At 39.7% G+C, this 21268-nt stretch overlaps 1 protein-coding gene across 2 annotated transcripts in view; it reads right to left on the bottom strand.

The window, feature by feature from the left end:
• ccdc33 (coiled-coil domain containing 33) overlaps positions 1 to 20823 on the bottom strand; it is a 99110-nt gene extending 78287 nt beyond the window's left edge. Inside the window, exons 1-4 of one of the 2 annotated variants that reach the window (XM_069190741.1) lie at positions 20717 to 20823; positions 19994 to 20306; positions 17857 to 18323; positions 17144 to 17374 (exon numbers count right to left, since the gene is read on the bottom strand). In XM_069190741.1, the coding sequence (XP_069046842.1) occupies positions 17144 to 17374; positions 17857 to 18323; positions 19994 to 20264 (969 nt within the window). In that variant the 5' untranslated portion in view covers positions 20265 to 20306; positions 20717 to 20823. The remainder of the gene's footprint in view (positions 1 to 17143; positions 17375 to 17856; positions 18324 to 19993; positions 20307 to 20716) is intronic. The other variant, XM_069190740.1, reaches the window with a different exon arrangement.
• Positions 20824 to 21268: the final 445 nt, after the last annotated feature.

Raw genomic sequence — 21268 nt, 5'->3', positions numbered from 1 at the left:
AATCGAGTGATTAACGGATGTGTTTAGCACTGAAAACCATGCAGAATTCATCATTCTGAATAAGGTACCAGGCAGCATACACAGTGGATTATAAATATCATTTAACAGGACCACATAAAGTAATATAACACTTGCAAAAATGCTATTCATTTGGTTCAATCAGCTAAGCACGTTTCCCTAGCCTGAAATAGCCTGACCTCATCATTTCTCATCTGCACATCTCAAAGAACAACAAGGAATACCCAGGCGACAGCAGTTGGAACATGCAAGTCAGAAGTTAAAATGAAAATGGAAAACACATTAAGAACACAAGTTGTTCTACAGTAGGAAAGAATATGAATTACACTACCTCTTGTCATATCACAATGTCGAGGGTGCAAAACCAACTAGAGCGGGGATCTGCAACCCTGGTCCTGGAGAGCCCCAAAACAGCAGGGTGTGAAGGTCACTATTCAATCTCCAACTTCTAAGGATTTGGAACAATTCCATTGCGATCAAATAAACAGATCATTCGTTAAATTAAATAATGTAGAGTTCAGTTAGGGTTAAAATCTAAATATTCTTCAGCTCTCCAGGTCTAAAGGTCTCGTCATTGAACGGATTAGTTGCTTACAGGTGTCACCAAACTTCAAAAACAGGTGACCCATAAGAATAACTGAATTCTATATACCTGTCCAGGATCAAGGCGTCAAACACCCTGATCTTTAGAAACAAAGCTTCCAAATCCATTTTTTGTGTGTATGAAATCGAAGGTAGTAGCCAGGGATAGTTGTTTCAGCGTTATTACAGTTCATCAGTGTGACATGGCGAAGCCTGAGCAGTTTAATGTGAACCAGATTTAGTCATTTATTTCAACATTTCCACCCCCTCAACATCGTGAAATGGAAAGAGATCACTGATATTCATCTCTATAATTCATAGCCACTAAAGACTCTAACAGCACACAATAACCCCGAAAGGAGTTCCTTGCAAGACATACACTGTATATCGAAGGAGAAATGACAGTGTATACATGCAAGCAATAAACCCAGAGCTTTAATTCATTCAAAGTAATAATCCATGATCCATCATGGCTGGTCATAAGAGCTCTAGAAAACAATTCTGACTTTGATTCATCAGTAAAGCATTTCACGATAATGTTCTTCTGAACAATTCTATTCCAAGTTCCCGAAGCATAACATTGCTCCAATAGTACCATTTCATAAGCACCTCCAAGTTCAAACTCAGCTTGTGTGCAGAACAGTGGGATGACACGACCAAACTCTGTAGCCTTATTACCATTCTAAAAGTCCGATATTTGGAAAGATACTGTTTAAGTGACAACATACACCACTGCCTTGAATCAGCACTCCATACCAGCAACCTGATTCATTTTGCAAAAGGATTTGATCAGCAATTTAAATATCCCATAATTGTCATTCAGCATATACAGTAACACAAAAATTGTGCTTGAACCTGGTTTTAATGACTGAAACACCATTGCATAAATATACAAAAATCTAGTTTTAAAGCCAAAGGATTTTCCAAACTTTTCTGCAACTTTGTATGATTTATCAAGACAAGCACACAGAAAAATTGACAAAATAAATTGGTGTTTACAACAAAAACACAGATGTGATTGATTATAAGACACTATGCCGGATGATATATGTGCATTGGAAAAGGATACATTCGATTCCAGTAGCAGTGTTGCACTGGAATGAGTCCAAGGTCAAGGATTTAATTATAGAATCCAGAAAGAATGCAAAGGGATTAGCGCTGTCTGTAATTGTTTGGTATGTGCCTAGGATCTGCTCTCCTTAGACCCTCTGTGATCACGTTCATCAAGACTGATGATCCATTTGGTTCTTCTTGAGCAAATACACTGAAACAAGCTGAAGAGTAGGATAACAAAAACAGACAAAAGGCTTTACACTGATCAAGTAACAAAGCCATGTAATTTGTCTGGACAGGTTCGTTACTTGTTTCATCTAGGGTGATTTTACAGTTGTTTGAGAAGTATTTGGATTTAGACAAAGCAAAGAACAACAAAAGCATGATGGCAGAGGGACCCTGATTTCCTGGTGTCAGAATGTACTGTATCTGGTCATCTGATCCAAACTTAATCCCTCTGCCTCACTTGCACTTGCTCATATTACCATCCTATCCTATTCTCTTTTCCTGGAATATCTCCTCAGATGGGCTGGCGAAAATGTCCCTATGGTCATGAGCATCTCATCTCCCGCTGTCAGATCGATTCCGGCCTTGTGTCGCTCCCTGCCTCCCTGATGCCTTCCATTGATTTCACTGTTTCTGGTGCAGTGGAGGCCAAGGTCCCATGATCTCACTTTAGAATGACCTTTGAACCCACTTTCATTCGGAGTTCGCCAGCTATTGACCAGGTTGCTAAGTGGGGCTCACTCCCATCCAGCCTGGTTTGGGAAAGGCTCAGAACCTTTCCGTTGTTTTAGTGTCGTTAATGCTCATTGAAAATGAAATGCGATTCATGTACAGTAGTGCACTGTGTTGATAAGGCGGGCTGTTTCACTGTTACCAGAGAATGTATCTATCCACAAGGGCAGGAAGATACAAGTAGAATGGGAACCTTTACTAAACTGGAAAGATTTCAGAATCCTGTTCAAAGACTGCTTATAGCATACACTGTAACATCTAAGGTCCTGACTCTCTGTGGTCATTAAAAAATCCTAGGGCGTTTCTCGAAAAGAGTAGGGGTGTAACCCCGACATCCTGGCCAAATTTCCCATTGGCCTTTACCAATCATGGCCTCCTAACAATCCCCCTCTATGAATTGGCTTCATTACTCTGCTCTCCTCCCCACTGATAGCTGATGTGTGGTGAGCGTTCTGGCGCACTATGGCTGCCGTCGCATCATCCAGGTGGGGCTGCACACTGGTGGTGGTGGAGGGGATCCCCATTACCTGTAAAGCGCTTTGAGTGGAGTGTCCAGAAAAGCACTATATAAGTGTAAGCAATTATTATTATTATTATTATTATTATTGAAGTACAAGTTTAATTATTAAAATAAAATACATGCAAACCACCTTAAAACAGAGCAGGTCAATACAGTATTACTGCACATGCTCATCGGTGTTGCAGCAATTCCCTTTTCCTCAGCATTGATGATTAAAAAATACTACACTCGTGAGGGAAAATGTCAACATCGCAAGCAGCAGAACGAATTGCATAGCAAACGCTTCACGTGTACACAGATTCTTAACTGGCCAACCCACCAGGGTTCTTCCCAACAAATCCAGAAACATAACTTCAAGAGAATCAACAAACGCCCCCCTCCTCACCCTCACCCTTCCAATACCAAAAGATGCACTCAAGCCTCATGTACCAGCGTGGCCTCTCCTGACATCAACCCTCGCATCTCTACCTCTCTGACAAACATGGTAACTGAGAGGCAGCTGGGAAAAACAGAGCAGAGGATGGCTAGAAAGGTTGAATAATGAACACTCACACTTGTGTGGATCTGGCCCTTCAGCTAGAAGAGGAGGAGTATGTGAAGAAGGGCGATTATCAACAACAGTGCAAGTGTTTCAGTGGCCTCCAAGGTAGATACCTCCATAAAAGGCAATAACATAATTAATGTAACTTGAAAATTGTGCATAATATGATACCCCAAATTATTACATATTAGGTATACCTTGGGGGTCGGTATTGATTATTTTATTGCCTCTCGGTGGCACTGCTGTAATCAGAATTGCTAGGTAGAAGGGGAGAAGGTCTGTTGATGTGTTCCCACTAGGGCTATGTAACTGGATAGGGGCACCATATTGAGGGAGGACATCAGGGATCTTGAAAACTTTTTAAGTCCAGAACTTTGTAGAAAATACTGGCCAGCTCACAGGATTTCTGCTCCTTCTAAAGTTAAGAAGTAAAACTTTAAAGCTTTTTTTTTTTGTGGAAAATGAAGCAGTGCAATCCAAATCTCAAATCTAATTTTAAAATTACACATGTTTAATTAAAAACACAGAATTAACTGAATTAACCTTCCAGTTCAATCACTTCCGCATGCAAAAAGCTTGAACACACCTTCCCAGCATAATTTAAACAAATGTTCTGCAAGAAAGCAGTCAGACGTGGGAAAGACCACAACAATGAGAAAACCTGATTGCATTTCTTCAGCATCTAATCATTCCACCATCCAAAGCCAAACCTCAAGATGTATCTTTACTCAAAGTGAAATGCTTCTTGCAGTACACCAAAGAGCAGATAGATACTAGCACACATTGAGATTGAGATAGAACAAAATTCATTCAAAGAAATTCTAAACTCCTTTTATGCTGATAAAATACCCCAGGATAAAAGCAGACCTAATCATCATTCCATTTTCTAAAAGATTATGCAGAATACAAGAAGGAAATATCAATCAGGAACAATTGAGCCCTTAAGAACAAAAAAACCTCTTTAGCTACTGTTCTACCAAAAATTAACCAGTCAAAGCATATACTGTATGCTTTGACTGCATACCAGAAAGAAAAACTTTTTAAAAAGCACCGAAATACGCCTGAACAGGTCACAAATCTGTCTGTTCTCCTGATACACAGTTACGGGTGAAGTTATTGTATGCAAAATATACTGTGCTAATACATTCAATGCAGACAATGTATACAATCCCTTGCAAGAGAATTTAGACCCTTAAAGTTTTTACATTTTTTGCTATAAATGCAGTCATACAACAGTACACAACTTACTCTATGTGTTCAAACAAAAAAAAACTGGTAAAATATAGTAATAATAAAAGCAAATGGAAAATTAATGATTGCATAAGTATTCAAATCTATGGCAAACCGTTTAATTTAGATGCACTAAATTACCTTAATAAATTACATAAATAGTTGAGTCGCTTATAGGCAATAACATTTATTCACATGATTTCAAAATAAATACTCCTCTCTCTGTAAGGTACCATCAGATAGTGAATTTCAAACAAAGATTCAACTAGGAAAACTAAGGAACTTTCAAAACAAAAGATAGATGACATTGTACAAAGGCACAGATTCAAAGACCCTTAATATCACGTTTATTTAATCGAATATGAGGTCGATCATTTAGAAGTGAAAGGCACCTACATGTATACACTGCTTAGATCAGGCAGTCTTTCCAAACTGAGCAGCATGGCGGGGAGGAAACTGGTCAGGGAGGCCAACAGCTACTTCTTAAGGGCTACAGACTTCAGTGGCTCAGATGGGAGAAAATGGTCCTGGTTCAGTAATATTTCAGACACTGCACAAAGGTGGCTTGTATGGAACTTAAAAAAAACCCATCTCAAATCCTCCATAGGGCTTGCAACAAAGCACCTAAGTCATATTGCTAACACATGACAAAGTTCTGAAATAAAAAATAAGACCAAATTGGCTCTTTTTATGATTTCAACGCAAAGTGTTACGCCAAGCCAGCCCCAGGCATGACACTGTCAACACCAGTCCAACTGTCAAGCATGGTGGTGGCAGACGTCTGTTATCGTTCTGCTTCTCAGCAGCAGGGACTGAGAAACCTGTCAAGACTGATGGGAGCATAGAAGGAGCAAAGTCGTGGCAAATCTTACAGGAAAACCTGCTTCATACCTAGAACTGGGACAAAACTTCAATTTGCAGCAGGAAATTGACACAAAGAACAAGGCCGGAGCTTTACTGGAGTGGCTTAAGAATAAGAAGGTGAATGACCTGCAAAATCAGTCAAAATCCTGACTTGAATCCTACCGAGAATAAGGGGAAAGACCTGAAAACTCCTGTTGAGTAAAATATTAGGTTTAAAAAATGAAATTGATTAATGCATAGGACACCATTGAAAGGGTCTGATTACATTTGCAATAATTACATTTATAATTTTAAATGATAAAAATCCAATTTTAAGATTCTAATCAGGAAATACTTTTTATCTCCTACAGTCTTGCCAAAGCACTATAGTGCCTAAAAACAAAAACCCAATTTGAAAACCACTTCTTCAATACATGATTCTGTATTATTCTCATGGTTCTTGCTTCTTTATCCTGGATTGGATGTACTGAGTGTAAGAGTACCTAACAAGGCACCAATGAGCAACTCCCAAAACATGCCTCTATTTTAGGATTTAAATGCCTGGATAGCTGAAGAGTGTATGAGATCTGTCACATTGAGAAAGATGGTCAGGTACTCTGTTGCCCCACAGAAGATAACAGGGTGGGCAGCACTTAGTTAGATCACTTCAGCAAGATCAAACATATTCTAATACATCTCCTGCATTTATTGTAGCCCCTTCCTACAGTACGTGCATTATTCTGCAAGTCAATCTAATGATACCTAAAAGCAGTGTGAGCCAGTGGGCTGTGATTAACAGACGTTGAAGACTCCTCTGCCAGGCTTTTCACAGCATGAGCCTGACTGAAAGATGGGGGAACAATTACACTGTGCTTTATTCCTGGGAGCTGACAGCTTTCACAAGCATCCAGCAGGCCTGCGGACTCGGGCTCTTGTATGAAATCCTTCATTGTCCTCTGATATCACCGCATCTTCTCAAACACCCCTGCCAGAGGCTCCCTTGAAACACTTGAAAGAAAAGGTAATCGCCAGGGTTAAAACCCTTTTCAAACTACACTAAAGGATAAATACAGTATAAGCTAGTAGCTGTTACAGTATAACAGAACAGCATCATCTATTGCTGAAACATGTGCACTAATAGAAATTAAGCAAGCCTCAGTGCCCTTCACTCTTTAGTTTAGGATATTGAACACACTTTAGTCTGAGCCATTTAGTTCTACAGTAGGTATTTATAATTCAGCGTGTTGATGTAATGCCCTGAAGGCCAAGATTGAGCCATTTTTGGCAGGTATTAATAAGCACACAAAATAAATATGCAAGAAACCACAAAATTGTTAGCTAGCCAGTTTTAAAAATAAACATTTGTGGACACGTTTATTTAGTGGTGGACGTATTTCATTGACCGTATTTTTTTTATATATATAGCTACAATTGACATAAATGACATAAGAAGCCTTCGGTTGCCAGAAGTCCTCAAGTAGAAGTATTTGCTTTGCTACAGAAAAGAAAACAATTCTGTCTTCATCTCGGAAATCCTCTTCCGATAATGTCTCCTGACAAGCAGCAGGAGGCTGGTATCTGGCAGGCTCTCAGGGACATGTGGGACAATCAACAGCCTCAGAAAGCCCAGGAATGAAAGGATACACAGTACTGTACATCGGACCAATCTCTCCCCTACAAACTCTTGACCATTCCCATGCCTTCAAGCACTGGACACCCCCCTTAACTATTCTGCCACAACAGATTCATTTATTACCAGAATCTGCTCAAGAGTGCAGTCTTTCAGGCACTCCCCCTTAAGAGATACAATATTGGAAATATCACACCTTCATCCATCTCCTCAACCATAAAAAACTGAAAATGGATCACATACTAACACCTTCTAAAGTGCGAATTATGTCCCTTGAAAACTAAAATATCAAGGTTTCCCTCACTGAATCTTAAGGACGGTTATTTTTTATTAGTATTTAGTTCTTTCTTGCAACAGTAATGAAACGTTACTTGGTACTCTCCTATCACTTCATAAATTGGTTTGAATGTACCCTACCAAACCGTTAACCTCTAGTGCTTTGCTTTTATGAGCTCCGTTGTGGGAAAAGTTGTGTTAGGTTGTGGAGGTGGGGCATTTGAATGTCGGACTGTGGGTGGTGTTGTAGCTGATGAATTGTATAAGAGAGCTAAAGCTGTTATTGACAAAGGTATTAGGAGAGAAATTATACACTGACTGTACACCTGAATAAGGACAGAAGAGAATTTAGAATTTAGAAATGAAATAAGGCAGTTTCAGAGTGGGAGTGCATTATGACCTGGTAAAAAAAATGCTCTAATTCCTCCCTTCATAGGTTTCACAGTCCATTAGTCTTTAGAAGATACAAAATCTTTAACCATGCTTAGGATAAAGTGCTTCAACTCTCCTAAGACAACAAACCAATTGCACTGTACCAAAACAAACTGAAGATAAATGAACATTTACAACAACAAAAACCTACGCAATATCGAACAGAAAATGTGACCGCAGGTGGCAAGGGGTCAACAGAATGAGAGTGACTGATTTGTGAAAGTGCACTCTTTGTGGCTTATACTGTACATGAAGAAGCCAATGGACAAGCTGAATGCTTAGGCTAAAAAAAAGTACAAAAAGGAGAGAAAGGAAAACATAGACTGCGCCTATCAAATTAAGACTAAGGCTACTAAAGCATACAATGCAATTTAGCACAGTTCTCTTCCTTGTTTAACTGTTAATGGAGCTGCCTTGACTGGAGCTTATCTCTTTGATTGGATGTTATTGGCAATGATGAGATGCATAGGAAAAAAAAGGTTTATGGCTCTGAGGTCAGCTCCTCTATGGAGGAGACTGCAGCTTGCCACTGCTACAAAGCAATAAGCCTTCTCAACTGAAAGGCAATAACCCAGCAATAAAACAGCAATGCCATGAAATCTGATTACACCTGTCCCAGATGATAGCAGCATGGTCCACAATATTCTGCAAAATCAATCACTGTAATGTTATGGGGCCCAACAGTGACTGCAGACCCTTTGAGATGATTGTGTTTAGAGAATTTTAAAGCGCTTTCATATCACACTTCTCCTTAATTGTATCGGATCATCTTGAGGAGGACGGGAATGCAAAAAGCTCAAGATTAATTTTCCCAACAACAATCTGCTTGAACAGTATTCATGATATCCTGTAATTTTCTGGAACCACGAAATGTGTTTTGTCAAATATTATTAATAGCCCACAATAATGTACTAACGCGCAATTTGTATTTGCACTTTTCAAGATTTTTATTTTTATCATCTAATTTGCTTTCATTGAGAGAACCTACTTTTACAAAGCCAGGTGTGCCTTTGCCATTAGGCTTTTCCTAACAGGAGAACTAGACCAAGGCACCACTGAACCATTATCCCATTTCCAACTGTGATTCATAAGCAATAGGCTAGAAAAGTAATTTGTAATTTGCTTAGCATTGTTCCTTACCTTTTTAATCTTTGAGAAGCATTCTTTTAACAGCGAGTCCCTTTTGAAAAAGTACAATGGAACACCTGTTAAACTAACATCAACAATTGTTTTAGGTCATGCAACAATTACGCATTTCTTGAATGCTTTTAATTCTACTTAGAAACCCTGAGACGTTTTTAATCTCTTAATTAATCTTAGACATGACACACAAAAGGTATTACTATTTCTGATTTCCTTTGCATGTCAAGAATAAGCCCCTAGCAACTCTTTGACTTCTTACATAGACATATCTAAGCCCACAGCTTCTGAAGAAAAGTGAAAGATCTCTACATGTGTCCCAGCCTTGGACAGAAATAATTCAAATTAGTCAAATGATTTTCAATCAAATAAAGAGTGATGCCTCCTCTCTTGCTGTTTCTTGTGATCTTTCAATATAACAAAAGGCTCTGGTCTTCCACAATAAACAACAGCTCTTTTAAATGGCAGTGTTGTGCAAGCAATTTATTTAAAACAATACGCAACAGGCACATCACACATGGCACGCAATTTACACATTAATGCAGGGATCAATACAGGAAGACCTCTGAGCATAATTTTGCAAAGTTATTTAGATAAATCTGAAGTATACAATTCAAGGGAACGAGTGAGAAAGATTTCTGCAATGTATAGACATTTGCTATACAAGAAAGAAAGTAAGACCCTTTCATCCAGGTCAGGGTAATGAAAAGCATTTTTTTTAAAGCCAGATTTTCACTGGTCACGAAGTATAATAGAACACGACCATTTCATACCATTTAGAATAAAAAAAAAACATGTAAAACCATAATCAAGATTTAAGTGAAATAATGACATGGAGAGATTAAATTAAAAATGCTCTCCTGAGTCAAAACTCAGGACTATAAACTGACCTTTAGTAAATTTAGCATAGTAGGTCTGTCGTAAGTCACCAGGGCAACCAGGCTGTGAACTCAAAGAGCACAGACACTCTATGACAAATACCTCTAATGAAACACACTGCTAAAATAATTTCTTCCTTAACAGCTACTATGCCATACCCATCATTAACTCTAGTCAAACAAACAGACTGTTACCATACTAAGTCAGAGGTGTAAGATGACTTTCACTAGTGGATTCCCAAATTCTCATACTCATATCCCACTGGACTTTTCACCGTTTGTTAAAGCAAGTAAATAAATTGCTTCCCTGCTCTGTTTACAAATGATACATAGTGGGAAATAGGGGAACGGAAAGACTATAAAGAACAAGTACTCTGCTTTCTAGTACACAATTCACTAACTAGGCCGTTAAATTGTGATCAGACACATGTCGGAGAGGCAGTTTTTCTAACGCATCTCTTCAGACCAAAGCAAAGCCCTAAATTATTAAAAAGCCCAGCATTGGATTGTAAGATTTTTTTCTTGCACATGAAAAGATTAATTGAAATTCCCTAGACCTCCCTATTAATTTTTCAAAACTGTATCCTTCAGGGATGTACTTACTAATCCCTCATTTTAATAGCAATTATATTATCCAGCCATGTTGGGTATACATTTTGGATGGAATTAAAAACAGGCAAAATTTAAAGCCCGTGGGTGATGTACTGAGAGGAAATATTGTATTTTAGTGTGAACATAAGCTATGTTCACTCTCTTGGCTTTTATTGCGTAGTTCAATACAAACAAAGCTATTTAGATATAGTAAGTTAAGATAAAAGATGTTTAGCTGCAATAGTCTTACATTTTGTGTTATCTTTGTTAAAATGCATTGTATTGGGTTTCTTATGTGGAGGAAAAAAGCAAGTAAAGGAATCCTCATCTCTGCAATGTGTTTCATTAATGTTTTACTTGTGCTCACAGTTAATAAATAGCTTAACATTGGGTTCAATAGAATGGTAGGCATCCAAGACACATTGCTGTTAATGATCTTGTCTGTTTTGTAACAAATAGCACTATTTATCCTCCATCGAAAATATATAGAAATATTTCGCAAATGTAACTGCACATTAAAAGCTGTTTTGGGCAGCCGAATAAAATAATGCACTGCATTTCAGGCTGTCTCAGATCAGTGGCCTTTATGTTGGTGCTTATACTGTGAACTACAATCTGAACATTCTTAGTCATTGACAGTGGTTATTCCACATTGGGAAATATTATTTTCAAAAATCACCTGTTTATTGTTATCAAGACAATCCAGGCCTGGTTTTCTCCAGGCCTCTCAGTTCTCACATGGCCAAGGAGTCTATGTATACATAATATTCCCTGATCCCTGGTTTACCAGAACTTGAGACAAGCTTGTGGCAAAGCAGGCTGTATTTACACCTCACTCTGTGCTCGTTATTAAGGGGCACACACAGGCCAGCAACCTGTCACAATATTGAAGGTTTTGGCAGGCCCTCATTTATCACAGGCCTGTAAAATATTCCCCTGCTGGCCTGCTGCACACAATCAGTAAGCAGAGGAGTGCTGGGGGAAAAGACTAGAAAACTACTGTAAATTCTCTGTTTTAATTACAGCACTAATTTATTAGAGTATTCTTTTATGGCAACAGGATTGTTTTCACACTCCGCAGGCCTTTGGGTGAGCAATGCCTGAAAGCTTCCTGCATCACACACTGCTGCCAAGGTCAGTTCAACCCCAGGATAAGAGAGACGGTTTCTATTTTCATCGAAACGCATCCCATTCATCCAAGGGCGCTGCTAATCAGAGAAGAAACGGGAAAGTGCAAGCAGATTGCCTTGTGTCCCTACATTAAGGCTTTTTGCAAACGTTTAGATACAGAAAATGAAAATCGCAAGGACATGAATCTCGCAGTTGGCTTTTCATGTCTTTGTCAGTCAACTGGATAAAATCCTTGGATTTATCCGATACGTCTGCTCATTAGAGTCTTTCACATTATGGGCAGGAGTATTGGATAAACTCAAGGATTCCTATGTTTTTGACATGAAATACCAATTTTGCCCTTTGCCCTGTTACTCTACAGTAAGTCCATATTGCTTGGCAAATAACACACAAATATATTAAAAGAACCAAAATAAAATAATTTCAAAAAGGAAGTTCTAAGGATTTATCCCATATACATTAATATTACTCTATATTCTACATTGTGATCTTCTCATGTGCTGGATATCCCATTCCTTGTTTCAGACAGAAGTGCAAGCCTGTGCTATCCATCCAGATTCTAACCACTTAACCAACAATGGGCACAATGCAGGAACAAACCTGTACTAACGCTACAAAAAAAAGTTAAATGGAAACTACATAATAATGCCATTTTTAATTACTTCACTACCCAGCTGTGGCAAAGGGTTTCTATTCTCAACCTCCTGCAGCAACGTCACGACAAAATGAATCTCCACTGTGGTTGGACACTTCTCTTCTGTCTGATGCTTGCAATGTGCCGAAAGAGGAATGGCTCTAATAATAATCATAATAATAATAATAATAATAATAATAATAATAATAATAATAATAATAATAATAATTGCTTACACTTATATAGCACTTTTCTGGACACTCCACTCAAAGCGCTTTACAGGTAATGGGGATCCCCTCCACCACCAGTGCGCAGCCCCACATTGATGCAACAGCAACCATAGTGCATCAGAATACTCATCACACACCAGCTATCAGTGGGGAAGAGAACAGATTATGAAGCCAATTCATAGATGGGGATTATTAGGAGCCCATGACTGGTAAAGGCCAATGGGAAATTTGGCCAGGACGCCGGGGTTACACCCCTACTCTTTTCGAGAAACGTCCTGGGATTTTTAATGACCACAGAGAGTCAGGACCTCGGTTTTACATCTCATCCGAAGGACGGCACCTTTTTACCGAACAGTGTCCCCGTCACTATACTGGGGCATTAGGACCCACACAGACTGCAGGGTGAGCGCCCCCTGCTGGCCCCACTAACACCTCTTCCAGCTGCAACCTTAGTTTTTCAGTGTCAAAGGAGCTCGTCCACTTGCATGATTCTCTGCCAGCAAGACAGAGGAGTCACTGCTGGAGTCCCAAGGCTTCAGACAGTTACCAATTCCCAATTGGGTGCAGTTAAAAAAAAAAACTATTGCAAATTTTAAAAACAGAAAATAATGCTAATTACACCTGTTAAAAAAAACAGTGTGCGGTTTAAACTCGAGTAAAAGTAAAATAATTCTATGACTATTTGATTTTAGAATGGGTGGCATGCCGATATATTTAACCCGATTCATTGAAGGATTCATAAAAAAACAATGCAGTACAAGATCTCTAGCACAGATGAGTTAATGGAATAAAGTAAAAGCTTTAACACTGGTTTCCTGGTGACCGAAAAACTCTTTTCTCCAACCTGGGGGTAAACTCATGCCTTACAATTCAAGCCAGCCTATGCGCGTTTCCAATAAGCACTTGGAGCTGGAACAGTCTGGGCTCATTGAATCTGCGCTCTTTGCCACATGCACCTCCATCCTGTCTTACAAGCAAAACCTAATGAGCCCAGCCGCCACACACTAATGATGCGGCACCAAATGAAAAGTAATTAAGGACTAATCACTCAGAGTCACTGTAAAAACTCGGGCTTTAATCTCTTCACCAAGGACGAGGCACATCGGCGATTGTCCTCGTTAAGAATCACCACTGGCCCTGTCACACACATGGTGGGCTCTTCATGTGCGGCTGCTGAATTAATCAGTGGCCCTCCCTTGCCAAACATAAAAATGCCACATAGGAGCATTGTTTGACATTCACTTAAGAATGAAATACAACGGAGACAGCCTTTCGTTTACAAGCTCTACGTGCAGGATGAGTGCGGGAGATTGGCTCATACACTTGCATTGGAGTGCCAGTGTATTAAATGCCCACAACACAACTCTAGTATGATAATGAGGGCAAAGCAACTCTCGGGTTTCTTTACAGTTCTATATTACTAGAGAATATAAAATACCAAGGGATCTGTGTTAAGACATGTACACTATATTCAAGATTGCTTCTGAGAACAATTGCACACATTAGTCTTTTATCTGCTTTTTTAAGAAAAAGAAAATACTCTGATCGAATCAGTGCAAAAAACAATTTATATGCAATTAAAATGTTTAGGATCCAATTCAAAAGCTGACCCTCCCTTGACAATGTAATGAAACTATTTAAAATCCATTGTTCTTTGTCAAAGATTTTTACAAATGCCCTTTCTGATTACAACCATCCATCACCAGAAAACTGCGTATTCTTTGTTAGGGTAGCAGTAGCCCAGAGACTGTATTAGAATAATACAGTGCAAAGTGGGACGATGCTCAGGATGAGACTCCATTCTATCGCAGGGCACATACACCACAACAGAGGGATAATTAACATTAGTTAACCCAGCCAGTATGTTTTTGGAGGGTGAGAGGAAATTGATCCTTTGCAAAAATTCATCCAAACAAGGGAAAAACGTGCAAATTCACATAGACAGCGAACCGGTATGAATCCAAGAGCTTACGACCTGGGGTGTTTTCAGGGGGTGGGGACTGCACACCACAGTGCTGCCTGTCCATAATTGACCACGATGAAGACGACTTTGGGTAAGACTCAAGCACCTCCTCTGGTATTCCACATGAGGTTTATTGCAGATTTCAGATAATGCTGCATCTCCAATGAAACACAAAACTCAAAGACTGCATTTCAAAAGAGCTATTTTCCAATTCCAATGTAAAACTAATGCTTTTTCAAATATTCCACATTATGAAATTCATAGTGCTCCATTATCTGGCAGTAGTTCAAGTGCCATTTTATGCCCAATAACCTAGAATTTTAAACACTGAACACCAGTTTACAGTTTAAATTGTGTAAGATTCAGGTTCATTTATCACCAAATGTGATGGTGACATTTTTAAAATGTTAAACAGACTGCAGGGCCATTTCTAAAAGAAAAACAAGTGCATGATGTTAAACACTTACACTTACTTAAAGCCTTGACTGAGTACACAGGCATATTATTTTTTAAAGTTATTAATAACAACAGAAACAGCAAGGATGGCACGAACTAAAATACAGGTGATGTCTCCATTAGTCTGGGATTTGAGGAAATCAATTTCATCTCCACTCAGATCCTGTCATCGTCTGCCTGCAATTCACAATGCCTGTCAGGCCTCCCCAGCATAATTCTGGCAGGTGAAGCACAGTACAACAGTTTGTCTGAAGTGCTGTTGATTGCTGCTGGTTTAATAACCATTCCGAAGATTTGTACCTGTCAGACACTCCTTAGATATTCAATGATCTGAGCGAGAGTAGATCTCTCTTGTTGGGTCTACAAAAGGTAACCAAGATAAAAGTGGCTTGTACGTACTGCAGCTTGCTCATCCTTCCTTATTACCTACACAACATCACAATAGCAACTGCCCATTGCTGATTGCAATTGATTTTTTTCACATGGCAGTCAGGGGCCATTTTGAGAATCTAATCATGCTTTGATGTCATGACTACAACGTTTGGGCCCTCTGTCAAAATCTGAATAGTGTTTGTTCGGCTGTGAATCACTTGACCCTGTCCACAATTCCTACGGTCAATATATGTTGTGACGGCTATAAATACTGCACTGCAGGCTGATTTTGTCCTGAAAGCAATTACATTTCCTGCCTGTGTTTTATCTCTATTGTATCAGTTACTGGAAAAGTAAAGCACGGGAAGATGAAAACGCTGTAATGTAGTATGATCATTCTTGCTAAGACATAACTAATCATTTCAATTCATTGTGACTCTGCCCAAAAAAACATCTACACGTGGTATAAAGGAAAAAAAACAAGTATTCTGTATCTGAGGGAAGTTAATGCTAATGCTTTATGAGCAGATAATTTCATTACATTTAAGTCAAATCAATTAATTTTGGGATATACTGTAAGAATACATAATTTTTAATAAGATCCATAACATTACTTGATAAGGGCAGAACACAGAAAACTGGTGGGGCAAGCACCATTACATTTAAAAAATATTACTTTCTGTCCAAAAATGACTTAAATTAAATTTTCCATGAATGCTGAAAGGCTTTTGTCTTCTAGCAGATGCACATTTTACATATTTTGTAGCTTGGATACAACAGTGAGGAGAAGGAATGCAGTGATATCAACAAAAGAAGAATGCTCAGATGAGCCACAAAATGGTCTGGTTTATTAAATGCTTGGAATGAAAACGGACGACTCAATTTACCAGCATTACAAATGTCGAGTCTGATCATCTGCTCCGGCTTCCAGAAGCAGCCTTTGACCAAAAATACACACAATCCAATTAATTTCTAATCGAGTGTCACAAGCCTCATTGATTACAATTTAGGCCGTGGAATGAAAAGAGCTGCGCAGTGCCAGTTCCAAACAGGATCCACAGAGCCCTAGAGGCGTCTATAAGTCCTGTCTTAATTCCGAGGTCACAGAAGCAATTCTGTTGTGCCACAGTGTTGAGTTTTGCACGTGTTAAGGATTCCGGTTTTCGCTGTCCGCTGTCCAAGTCACATGAAGGGCACATAAAACAAAAATCACAACTACTGTACCCATTCATGAAATGAGCAGAAATGTCTGAAGTCCACATGTATGAGATGAATGTACCTGAACGTTGTTATAACCTGAATAAAAAAGACCCTTCTTCAGAGTACTGTAGATTCCCCACACTGAGCTTTAAGATAATTACAACAGTGAAGTGCTCTGCATAGTTATACAAACGCATGAGCTATGCTGATTATTCACTAGAATAAACAACTCTGATACATTTGCATTGACTTGATGAGGCCATTGTAAATCTGTTTTTAGCCCTATAAACTCTGAGCCGTTTTAAAGAGGACTCTGCTTCTTTAGACTGGAGCAGAAAACCCTATGCTGGGATTCGAATGATGCAACCCAAAGGCAACCCCAACAACCACTTCAAGCTGATTACGAGAGCTAGTAACCGAGGCATTAGAGGTAAAATATATGTTTCTGTAAACACAGAACACATACAGTATGTGTTCATCAATTTACATCAATTTCCCCTCGGGATCAATAAAGTCTTATCTTATGTTCCTAAACAGAGCTCTTCAGGAAAGAAACTTAATGTCATGGTTATTCACTAGGATACTTCCAAACCAGGCTTTATATTTAAATATTCAAACAAATAATCTGAGTATTTAAACTTTTCTTACTGCACTCATATTCCAGCAGTGGTATACCATCACTCACGTGTGTTGCAGGAAACGGCGTGGGGCTCGGAACGGGCGTCTCCTCTGGGGAGGGGAAGTGCAGGCTGGCCTTGCTGGACGCGCCGTGTTGCCTTGGCGACGAGAGGCTGCTCCTTGGAGTGGGAGGCAGGCTGTCGCTGGAAGTCTCAGGCTTGGGCTCAGGGGACAGCCTCATATTTGACTCGGGGTCAGTTTGCTGGACAGGCGCTGGGCTAGGATGCTGGATCGGAGACTGACAGAAAAGAAAGTCCTCCATTAACACGTCGGGACAACTGTGTTTTCACTGTGCAGGAAAACAGCCCTAAATGCAAAGGAACGAAATACCAGATTTTTCATACTTTATAGAAGAATGTAGAAATGTAAAAAAGACGTGGCTGTGCACATTTAACTTGCAATTAAGAGGGACCAGTATTTTTCTGTCAGTAATATCACATCATAATTTCACACTCTTGAACCATATATACTGTGGGTCTCTTGCAAAGCAGACATTTTACTTGTCTTGTGTTTAATTACAAAATAAGGAAAGAAAACCAAAAGTCCAGTTAGTTACTGCTTGGAATACACTTCCCAAGATACCAGAGTGTCACGGGCAATTTTCAACCGAATACAGTGAGTCAAGGAGACCGAGTCAGAAAAGGAGCAGGAAACACACGACAACAACCGCAGCGGGACTGGTCACTTTCAGAGCAGGTTCAAGTGGGGCCGTTTCTCTACCTGGGGAGTTGGAGGCTGAGGAAGCGCAGGCTCCGTGGGCTGAGGCGGGGTGTTTTCGGGGGACGGGGACTGGGAGGGCCCGAGGGTTAATGGAGGCACCTGGAGAGTCGAGGGACCCGGTGAAGGCGCCCCGCCCTTGTCCTCCTCCTGGATGGAGGGCATGCGGGAGGCACTGGCCCGGCCCTCGGGCAGCGGCCTGGACTCGTGAAAGGAGACGGCGTAGGCCAGCCGCCCGCAGTGCATGGCCAGGTAGTCGGTGTGGACGCGCAGCAGGGCCATGATGCCGCTGTACTGGTACAGCTCCTCGTCCCGGCGGGCGTACAGGTTGCTGCGGGGCGCGTTGGTGCGCGGGTAGATGGCGAAGAAAGCTTCGCCGGATTTGGTGCCATTGCTCGGCTGCAAGCCTGTGAGCCGCAAGGCCTCGACCTTCAGCCTGACGTCGTGGTTTTTATCATTCTTGCAGAAACCTGGAAATGTACAAGGAAGAACCAACACAAACTGGAATTCCAATTCCAAATTCCCGAATTAAAGCAAGCATCCGACAAAATCATCAGGATCCACATCTTTTGCATCTGTTTGGTCAGGATGAGGAGTCAACGGAGCCCGTTAATGGTCTGTGAATCTAGTTTCTGTGTCTCACTTTCTCAAGTTCGAGGCTTGGAGCTATTCATAAACCATGAAGCAATAGTCAGATGTGAATTTTTTAAGCTAAAAGGGAACCATTTTAAAATATTTATTGCGATAATCATATTTCTTTTTCTTTACATAAGACCCGCATTAAACCATGACAAGATCAAATTTGGAGACGACAGCAAAAAAAAAAATTAAACTGCAAAAAATCTCTGAACGCAATTTTCTTCTGGCAAGAAACACCTTTTTACACCAGACGATTGATCTTAAAAATGTTGCCATTACAAAAATGAAGATTTCAGAGGACAATAAAAAAATAATATTATCACATTTCCCTATATTTTAACTATTACCAATTAACCATTTAACTTTCCAAATATCCCCAATATGATATTTCTAAATCTTTTCTCAAATTTATTTTTGGGTAACTCATGTTCAAATTCAAACAACGTTTCATACAGGGATACAGATTTGAAAAAATATTGAAAATTATTCTATTTTTAAAAAGCACTGCTCGTTAGTGAACATGTTCAGAGGTGTTCCATGTAATTACAGCCATTTCAGACAAGCGTGTTATATTAGAATTTCTTGAAACAGCAGTGACATGCATTAATTAACTTTTCGTTATAACACAGAGGAGCTCTCACCTCTCCTGTAAGGTGTGTGTGAGAGACAGAGGAACTTGTCAGTAGTGATATATTCTAGAGAAATGCAGCAAGATCTTACCAGCAGTTTTTTTTAATGGATTTAAGATGCATGGCTGAAATGATCAGGAATATCAATTCATAGCCAGATTTATTCAAAACAAACTGCAAACAACACTCCAGTAGAGATTCTGTACTTTTATCTGATATTTCATTCTTCTTAGGTTACAATTATCCATTTCTAAATCAGTCATACAGCAGATTGTCGGACATTTTGATTTTATTTTTTTCAGCCATAGCAATCAACTCACTGCCACTTAAGTTAAAACGTTTACATTTAGCAGTTTTAGGTCTTCAAAACCATTCATAAGCCTAGTGGCACCACACTGTTCTCTGCCTGTACACCTAGACACAAAGCCACAGCCTCAGCCAAAAAAAATATCCATATAACAACCAGGTTAATTTGGCGCTGAAAAGTAGAAAGACGACTCTCGCATTCAAGCCTATTCATCCATTTAAGATACTCACATTACTTGGCTAAAAAAAAGGACTCTTTGACACTATAGCAGGGGTGTAGTGGATCCAACTCTGGTCATTAACAGCCCAAGTCCAGCAGGTTTTACAGAAAGGTTTCTTTAAAATCTCCATATTTTTAAGAATAGGAAAGAGGTCTCAGCTTGTCCATTTAACAATTTTTACCAATTAGGTAATTTTACCCATTAAGGTAATTAAGGTCATATTACATAATAAAAATTCAAAAAGGATCAGGGGACAATCAGTTAAGACATGGCTGCATACTGTACTTTCATGCACACAACGATGTAATAATCACCCTGGATTGAGGATGTGGATGCTTGCAGTACCTTTGGGCAGGGTGAAGAGAAACTTGTAGCGAAGGCAGGTGTAGATCTCATCCAGGCTGGCTTGCTCAATGACATCAGTGGTCCCAGTGCTGGTGTAGAGGACGTCACCATCATTGACCCTCAGCTGCACGCCAGTCCCACAGTCCTCCAGCAGGGGGTTCTCCACGGTCAGCCTCAGCACGTAACTGCCAAGCTCGTTGAACTGAACATTCACCACCTCAAACTCAAAGTCCAGCTCCTTCTCCTCGATCTTGAGACGACTTCTCTGCATCGCTGCCCGTCCAGGGGTGGACTTGTGGGCAGTAACAAAAATCTACAAAAAAGGCATGTGCTTTTTTACTTTTTGTCCCATGAGAAAGATTAAAATGATATGGTATTCACAGCACAATTTCAGATAGTAACTGTACCAGTTGCCAACAGCTGTACTTTATAAATTAGTTTGGCAAAATGGATCTTGTCCACACTGGTATCTGAAGGCAAAAGCAATCACTGTGAAGGATACACAACAGTAAAAGACGTGATCATTTCTGACAACGGCCATTATAATACATTCCAGTAATATATAATAGAAACAAGTAGACAAAAAAATGAAAAGATTGATTTTGAGAGGAGAAAACAAGCTGAAATTATACAATGCACGCCCCGGTTACCAGGCTAAACAATCATCCAGGACTTCATTCTACTTCTAGAAATACACAAACACCAGACATCAGAGAATCTCACCTTTCTGTCGGTTCTGAAACTGGAACAAAAGGTTGGCGTAAAAGGGGGAGATTGTGAGATCGGCTGCAGGTCAGGTTTTGAAAGTTTTCACCTGGACATTTGTTATGCTTGCAGCTAAGGAAGCCAGCACTAAGCCAATCCCACTGTGTCTTGGAAGCAAACAATGCAGGTGATTTGAATGAAGCTGTTTCCTTTCAACAAACCTCAGTGATACACAATGTGTCGTGTCTACTTCCACTGTGAACAAAGGCCAATGCACAGTATATGATCCATCAGTTTTCACATTGTATTTACATCTTACAGTTAGGGGAAAAATGCCAATGACATTCAAAAGGGGAGACTGTGAGACCGATTGGAGTCAAAGTTTTTTTAGTTTTCACCTTTGCATTTCTTAATCAGCTACAGCCTTCTACAGTACATTTAAGGTTTCAAACGCCAGAGTTTCTAGGTTACAGCGGTGTACATGTATAGTGTAGGTTTACCTTACAAAAATTAATATAAACTGAAACATAAGAGAGGTTTCAAAGGAGGCCTACACAGCCCATTTGGTTG

The sequence above is a fragment of the Lepisosteus oculatus genome, chromosome 5, assembly GCF_040954835.1.
Source record: "Lepisosteus oculatus isolate fLepOcu1 chromosome 5, fLepOcu1.hap2, whole genome shotgun sequence".
NCBI lineage: Eukaryota > Metazoa > Chordata > Actinopteri > Semionotiformes > Lepisosteidae > Lepisosteus > Lepisosteus oculatus.
Note: the sequence above shows the minus strand (reverse complement) of the source record. Positions and strands in the feature narration are given on the sequence as shown.